General features: G+C 27.5%; 1 protein-coding gene across 1 annotated transcript in view; it reads left to right on the forward strand.

Annotated features, from left to right (window-relative positions):
• LOC117170634 overlaps positions 1-8,609 on the forward strand; it is a 429,481-nt gene that overhangs the window by 369,416 nt on the left and 51,456 nt on the right. The window contains exons 16-17 of the mRNA XM_033357538.1: positions 2,148-2,285; positions 6,778-6,814. Of these exons, the coding sequence (XP_033213429.1) occupies positions 2,148-2,285; positions 6,778-6,814 (175 nt within the window). The remainder of the gene's footprint in view (positions 1-2,147; positions 2,286-6,777; positions 6,815-8,609) is intronic.

The following is an 8,609-nucleotide window of genomic DNA, read 5'->3' on the forward strand; positions in this document are numbered from 1 at the left end:
AAAGCTTTTTCTAGGTCAACAAATGCACAGAAAACTTTTTTTCCTACTCTCAAACTTTTCTCTGTTATTTGCCGTAAGCTAAATATTTGATCCGTACATGACTTCTTATGGTTCTGAATTTCAAAACGGAGAAACATTGGATTTTTTAACTTTAAAATTAAAGAAACATCATATATTTTTTTTATAATGTCCAAAAGGTGGTGGAAAATTACATTTTCTTTCTGTATTTCTTTCTAAGGTGTCATTTGATTACTTCAGATATCGATAAAAATCATTTAAATTTTATAACTGTACTGCAAAGTTCTAGCTGTAATAAAATGATTTTTATCATTGTTAAGGCTGCATCTAGTCGACTCGAAAAAAATCCCAAACTTAGGAAAAATATTTGTTTACTGATCATGAATTTCTGCACGACCAGATACTTCCTTTCTTGAATTATCATTCTTGATTCTAATAATATTCAAATTAGGAATAATTATGTAAACAAGAAAAAAGTATTTTCTATAATCCTTAAAGAAATTGGCTTATTAAAATAATCAACTATTAAATATAGTATTACAAATTATGCTGAAGTTCACTGCATAAATGTTTAAAAAGTACACTTAGCATATTAAACGATTAAACAAAGAAATTATTCTCTAATTTAGCATTCTTCCTTGTTTTAATTTATTTTGAATTAAATATAGGAATGTAAAATAACCATTTTAGCACAGCGGAACCATGCAAATGATTCCTTTTCTGTATGAAGTTCTATATTAGAAAGGACTTTATGAAGTACACAAGACAAAAATCTGATTAGGATATGGCTTCATATATTTCAGAAAGCGGAACTATTTCGAACTATCAAATTTCTGCTTACTTATATACAATAACTGGAATAACAATCCCTAAAAATAGAGTATCTTTTGGTAGACTATAGAATTGAATAAATAAGAAAACGATGACATAGTTTGAGTTAATATAAAAGTCGATAACAAATAATTTTTTAAATGGACTTTTGTTTTATTTTTCTACAAAGCCAGAATGCTTAAGAGGAATAAAAATAGGAAATAAGCCGAATTAAACTTGAAGAAAAGTCGTACGACAAAAAACGTATTTGAACAAAAAATGACTTTTTTCAAAATAGACATAATATTTTTGGAAGATTTTTTACTTTTCCATTAACTCAAATTAATTCAAATCAATTTGTCATTCTATTTTTTTTATTATTTGAATAATAACTTGTCGAAATGAACATTTGTATTACAATATTCCAATTCTTATGATGATCAGCAGTATAAGTTTAATACTCCCCCAAATTATTATAATTATAATGAATGTAATTATATAAATATTTTTCACAGAGATCAAATAAATTCATATTGTTTTTCAAGGGCGCTAGAACCGTGATAGTGATTATACAATATATTACTTGACTTTGTTTGCTAATTGTAATGTTAGTTAGATTGTAGTTCAAATTGTCTCTATGAGGAATTTTCGTTAGCACTATCTGATCATTTTTTAAGAAATTAAAAATTGCGATCCATAGTAAAAAAATGTCTTGAGAGCATGTATCAGATGCAAATATTTACATTACTGAATTTTTTTTGAAAAACTTATATGCATATCAAAAGAGATTTCGAGTTTAAGGTTTTGGAAATTAAATGAAAGTCACTGAGGAAGGTTTACCTGTTTCTAAATATTAGTTATTTCAGAAAAAAATTGTTTTAGAGAAGTTATTTTTTTTGTAGTTATAAATATTTAGGATTCGATAAACCTTTCTCAGTCTCCTTTATTGACTTTGCCAACCTTCTAACTTGATATATTATTTCATGTGGACATGATATTTTCCATACAAAATTACAAAATATTTCAATTTTACATTAACAGCTACCTTCATATACCATTTAGAATTAGAAATAATGTGCCATTAAAATATTCAAATATGAGGAGAAATATAATTTTCAATTCATATCTTGAAATTGTTTTTAATTTCTGTATTGGTGAAAAGTAAACCTTGTTGATTCTCCATCTTAAGAATAATTTTGAGTACATTTCGACGTCTTTAAATTTTTAATGGCGCAGGAATCTTCTAAATGTATCTTTTTATTTACGTTTTCGTAATTTGATTGAAATCTAATCATACGCATGTATATATCACGTTACAGGAAGTGCTCCCTGGTGGCTTCGAATATTAGAGATGCCCACTCTGGCCATCATCGTTGCAGTTGTTATACTAATTGCGATCATCATTGCCAGCACTGTCATCTTCATAGTTTGCCATCGCAAGCGCACCCCTGGGAAATGTGAGTTGACTTCACCTACTGAATATCGTTACGCTAAGTGTGAATTCAAATTTGCATGCATTAGTAGTAATGTGAAATTCCTTCAAAACTAGAATCGAGTTCTCTAGTCCCAAATCGAATCTCACGAATTATGCTTTTAACAAGATTTTTAGAGTTTAAACTGTTCTCGTTCATTAAATGGAATTCGGTTTTTAACCAATTATCATGTACAATTTATCAAAAAAATATTTATCTATTTATTAACAGATTAGTATGAGCTGTCTTAAAAATATAAATTTCGTCTTATTTAATTTAACCACAAATATTAATTCTTTTGTAGCACTTGTACACTACCATTAAAAATTTCAACTTGTAGGATAACATTTTTGAAAGCCGAAGGAAATATTGCATTTGCATGGGTAATCTAAAAAAGTGATTAATTTATTTTAGTTTTGAAGGAATTTTTTGAGATATACAACATTAAGCTAAGTCGTTTCAGAAGCACTGCTTTTAGGTATCTACCAAAAACTACTTCACAATAGTTGTAAGTGGTTAAAGAGAATAATGTGGATTTTCATGTTCTCCGATAAAAAAATTAAACAAAAGGTTTTGTCCCTCCCAGAATAGACTAAACTTAGTTCTTGAACATTAAAATCTTTCCAGTTAGGGACTTAATTAAAAAATCAATAAACTCCCTTATGTAACTTATCTTCGTATTGGACTCTGAACAAAATTTACTAGTACAATATATTTATTCAGCCTAGGTATGTGCAAAAATGAGTAGGTGAAAGTTTCGAGGGTATAATAAGAAGATCTCTCGGATTATAAAAAGCAATAAAATATTCACGGGGAAGTTTTTTCAACTTCGTGATCCGAATTTCAATCAGAGAATTCTTAAAAGCTCGATAAACTCCTAATCGTTGTTGGCAATATCCACAGCGACTGTAGAACGAACACGAGCTTTTGTTAAGCTCATTTATATGCGTGTCACCTTCTTTTGTAATTGTAAGATTTGTATGCACCAGTCGGTTCGATTTAAAGCAACGCAGAATGTTTTATTTAAATGCCATTAAATGGCACTTAGTTTGTGAAAATTATTTCTCATTTATATTTAATTTAAATTATTTCGCCTGCTTACACTAATGTTATTAAAACAAATCGCCTGCGTTGCGTTATTAAAATAAAAAATAGTCTATATTAGTTTGAAGCACTGAAATGTATATGGAACCGTTTAAAAACTACCACTCAATGTCAGGGGGAAGGGGAGGGTTAAAAGTTTTTTTACCATTTTGACTATGGAAGAGCAATTAACGGATAATTCGACACCGCACATAGAAAATATAAATGTGAATAACAGTTTTCTGAAGTTCTTGAAAAACTAAAAATAAGCGATTTTATGTTATAGTAAGTAAAGCTTTGAAATACAGACTTTTGGTTACAAATTTTGTTGTCCGCTTGAAAATTGAAATTTATTGTTAAAAATTCATTTCTTCAGTTCAAAATTAATATGCCTTCCTGGAAATCTCACAAATCCGATTTTTCTTGAAAAGTGATAGATTTTAGTTGAAAATTCAAGCGTTAAAGTTTCCAATGAAAAATTACTTTTTGTTGTTGAAAATTCTACTAAATGGTTGAAAGTTGAACTGATTTGTTAAAAAGCAATTTTATTGTTTTAAGATTACACTATTTTAATAATTAAAAAAAAATTAATTTTTTAACTGTAAATTTAACCAACAATTAAGAATCTTTCTTGTTTAAAAATGTATCTCTGTTATATTTGATCATTTTTCATTAAAACTGTAACTGCTTAATTAAAAATTAATCTGTTTTAGTTGATAATTCAAATCTTTTGTTCAAAACTTGTTTTGTTTATGTTGAATTTAACTGTTTCTTATTTAAACTTAAAATCTGTTTTGTTAAAACATCAACCATTACTTTTTCGTTAAGAATAAATCTTTTCTTTCTGAATATTTAACTGTCTTTTAAAAATGTAGTCTTTTCGGCTTGAAAATAAATCTATTTGTTTAAAAATGCAACTTTTTGCAATAAAAGTTCAAACATTGATGTGTAAAACTTTGACTAGTGGTTGTAAATTGATCTGTTTAGGTTAAATGTTAAATATTTGTTTATAAGTTAACTATTTGATTAAAAATTCAACTATTTTATTTTTCTGATGAAAAATATAATCTTTTTTTATTTGAAAATGTACTTATTTGCTTGAAAATGCAATCTATGGTGATATAGTGACTTGAAATCTTAAGCTTTCCCTTTTGAATTCAATATGGTATATACAGGGTGGACACGCTGAGTCTTATAAAAAATTATGCAACCCATATTACACAATAGATTTCAGAAAGTTTCATACATTTTGGTATGCAAAACTTATGTGAAGGTACAATTTAAAGATTTTACTATCTCATTTGGAAAACAAATAGAAAGCTCGTAAAAGTGTAATATCTTTTTAGTACCATAATAAGGGTAATAAGTTTTTATTACTCATAAATCAAATTAGCGTTCGAGTATACACTCGAGCAGTTTGATGAAAAATGCTTTTCTTCTTCATTCTTACTTTCGTAATTACCACTAGTAATTTATCCTTTATCACAGGAAAATAAAAGCAAGAGAAAAATTAAAAAATTAGCTTATTTTGCAAAAATGTGGTTAATGGCGGTTTTTTTTTTTTTTTGAAAATAGACACTTGCTTCCTAATTAAAATTTAATGAATCTCTTATGAGAATGTAGTTTTAATTCTAAAATTTCAGGTTTACCATTCTAATTTATATTTCACTTTTGATAATTTAATTAGTTTTGTAACTTGTATATTATATTAATTCAAAATATTTAAAGCTTATAAATTCCTCTTTTACTTCTGTGTCTATAGAGCTCACGGAATTTATTCAGTGATTTGATTTACAAGCGCAGCGAACATGAAAATTCACTCAAAACGCATTAGTAACAGACGAACGTATTCTTTTAAATAAACACGATTACTTGCAAACCTATGAACTGCAATCCAATGTAATACAGTGATTTGAGAGACAAACGGAGATTTTATCAAATTAAAAAAATCAGTGTTTCTCGAACGAAAATTGGTGCTGCATGTTGCTTGGAAAAAATTCCATTTGTAATAAGTTTGATATGAAAAGAAAAAAGAAGTTTGTCCAAATACTAACACTTCAACAAAATCTAGTAATAACCATCGATTTGAAGTAACACTTTGAATTGTATGACAGGTTACTTGTGATCCCAGAACTTCTAGAAAGTAAGGCATACATACTTGCCAGAAGCATGAATGTCATTGTTTTTTTTTTTTTTCATTGATAAATTGGGCAATTAAGTGAAGATTTTTTTTACATCCAAGAACAACTTATCAAAATTTAGACAAATTAAGCATGTCATCGTACCAATCTATGATAATGTCGAAAACACGATCATATAACAGTTTTTTTTTTTTTTAGTTTAAAGTTGAAACTGGTACAGTTTTCTTATTTTGGTGTAAGCCATACATTAATTTAGTTAACATAGAAATATTGAGTACTGAAAGGTGATATGTGAAATATTCTTATAAGCTTTTCAATGATCTTTTTATGTCGCTGTTTTACATGAAAAGCACCTACTTTATTGGTGAAACAATTTTTTGTTCAAAAGAAGTTGTTTGGCAATCAATTTAAGTTTGAAAATACGCACAGGAAAATATTGACCGTCAAAAGTACGCCAATTCGGTTTTGTTTTGAATTGCAACAAAAGTGAGACACCGTAAAATGAGAATGCAGCTATGTTCATGTTAGAGTTTCACACTCAAAGTATTCTTCTTTGGAGAGAAAAGTATCTTATTCGGAGAGCAAAACATATATTACATAGCAATAAATAATAATGTAAAATTATAAATTGAAGAAAAAATGTTTCGTTAAATATTTGGAATATTTTCATTTAAAGAAAGGCATTCACTCTGAAACAAGCCGTATAATTTGAACTTTTAAAGCGATGCAAATTCTTCATTTTTTATTTCTTGTTTCTTACTTAAACTTCAAATGCATAAATTTCATATATTTTTCTGTTTAATCATTTATTATCTCTAAGAAACAGGTATGCTTCAAAAGAAAATGTTGATTATTTAAAAATGAATCGTTTTAAACTGCTAATTGCAATATTTTTTTCAGCATTATTCTTGTTTTATCCTGCAATATATTAAAAAAATTTTAAGTGAAAATAACTGAGAAATAATTTTATTCTTACAACAATTGTTTTTTTTGTCTTTCAAAGAAAAAAATCCTTTCGATGTAAAACAAAGATGGAAAAAATTGACAATCTTATAGCATGGATGTTTCGCATAACTAAAGAGTAAGGTAATTCTTTTAATAATTGAGTTAATTGCTTTTAGATTTTGATAGTTAAGTACATGTTTGAAGTATTCGACATAAAGTAGAGTGCATACGCTAGTCAACCTCACTAACACAAACTTATTTGTTTCTTTTTTCTGCTTTTTAATTTGGACTTACTAAACAAAACACAGACAGTAACCGGGTGGTCGAACTGGAAGAGCGTGAACAGTAAGTACCTCAAATTATAAATTATACTTCGCATCTTTTTTTTCGTATTTTAACTTACAGTTTTTTCATACACGAATGCTTTTTCCATATAGCAGCACTGCCAAAATCTTTCTGCATGTTTATTCAATGTTTGGGTTTCCAAATAATATAAAATAACGGTGGAGCGAATCAATGTCTGATAACTTAAGATATAGAAAACGAACTTAAAATCAACGTAAATATTGTATTATCTAAATAATTCGAATGGCCACACTTTAATAAAAAAAAAATCTTTGTATACTACAAAGAACGTACTTCACGCCTAAGAAACTGCAAACAATGAAAAGGTCTTTGAGAGTTTTTAAGCGGAAAGCGTAATACTTTTTAGTCGGTAATTAAGCATCTTTGTCGACCCGCAGTCTTTTTTTAAACGTCACTTCACGTTCTACATGGTTGGTACGCAAGGAATATTTATCCCATCGTGAGGATAATGCTATGGGAGTCATTTAAAAATTCCACTTTTCTCTTCGACATTTTTTATCCCTCAGTATAATGGTCTTTCATTTTTATTACTCTCACATATCGATGATTCTTTGTGCCAAACTTACCTAATTTTTCCGTGCGTTTTTCTTAAAAAATCGTTAAATAAATTGAATTTTTATTGAATGTTACGATATTAAATTCTCACAACGCAACTGAGTAATGCAAGATATTTTGCATTATGGGCGGTTTAAAATTCATGGAGATTCATTTCTATTTTCTCGTTGCACTAAGAAGTAAAAAGAGCGCAGGTATCAACTTTAGTCACTCTAAAAAGAACGTAAGATTCCAGGCTTTTGGATATTTATTTTCTGCTTGCGTTGCATCGAAAAATATTCTGGAATCTAAATCCTTTTAGTTTATATTTATATACCAATATTGTCACGAATTTTAGTTTGTATTTTATTTTTTAAATTCACATAATGGATTTAAACTCTATTGTTGTGGTATTTTGACAATTAAAATTATGAAAAGTTTTACTGCATTTCATCATTTTTGGTCTTTTTATGGTAAACATTTTTTCAAAACCTATTTCACTGAAATACGTTGAATTTTGTTTACAAAACTTTCGTTATTTGCAAATAATTCAGAATAATGCATAAAATCTATTGTTTGCTTTAAGTTAAAATTAAAAATATGTTTAATCATTTCGCAGCTTAGAGAGAATGAGTATAGATTACATTCGAAACTATAAATAATTAAAATCTAAGTTCAGATATTGATGACTGTAAGTCAATTTAAAAGTGATTTGAAACCAACTGGATTTGAAAGTATAAAACATAATTGTTCCAAGAGTTATTGTACTGATCTAATCTTATCCCCAATTAATAGTTAATGTTGTTTTTTAGGGTTTCATTATTATTTTTATTTTATTTTATAAGAGAGAATAAAAAGAAAAGGTTTTCAAAGCAAACACATCTTTTTATTTTTTACAATATTTTTAAAAAGTGTTTGTTAATATATAATAAAAACCATCTTATTAGTTTTATTCCCGTTATTCTATTTTTGAGGCCAAGAATTTTTTTCTAAATATCATCACAAAAAATAAGAGGTGGTTTTCGTGGAATTTTTCTAAATGTATCAACCTTTAATTAGATTTTTCCAAAACAATTTTTTTTCATGTGAAACATTGTTTTAACAAGAACAAAAATCACGAAATATGTGGTGCATATTGCGAAATACGAGGGTAGTTCAATAAGTCCTTAGAATGAAGTATAAAAACAATTTTTTTTGGGTAAATTTTTTTTTTATTTTTCAACATAATCTCCTTGGAGCT

The sequence above is a fragment of the Belonocnema kinseyi genome, chromosome 4, assembly GCF_010883055.1.
Source record: "Belonocnema kinseyi isolate 2016_QV_RU_SX_M_011 chromosome 4, B_treatae_v1, whole genome shotgun sequence".
Taxonomy (NCBI): Eukaryota; Metazoa; Arthropoda; class Insecta; order Hymenoptera; family Cynipidae; genus Belonocnema; species Belonocnema kinseyi.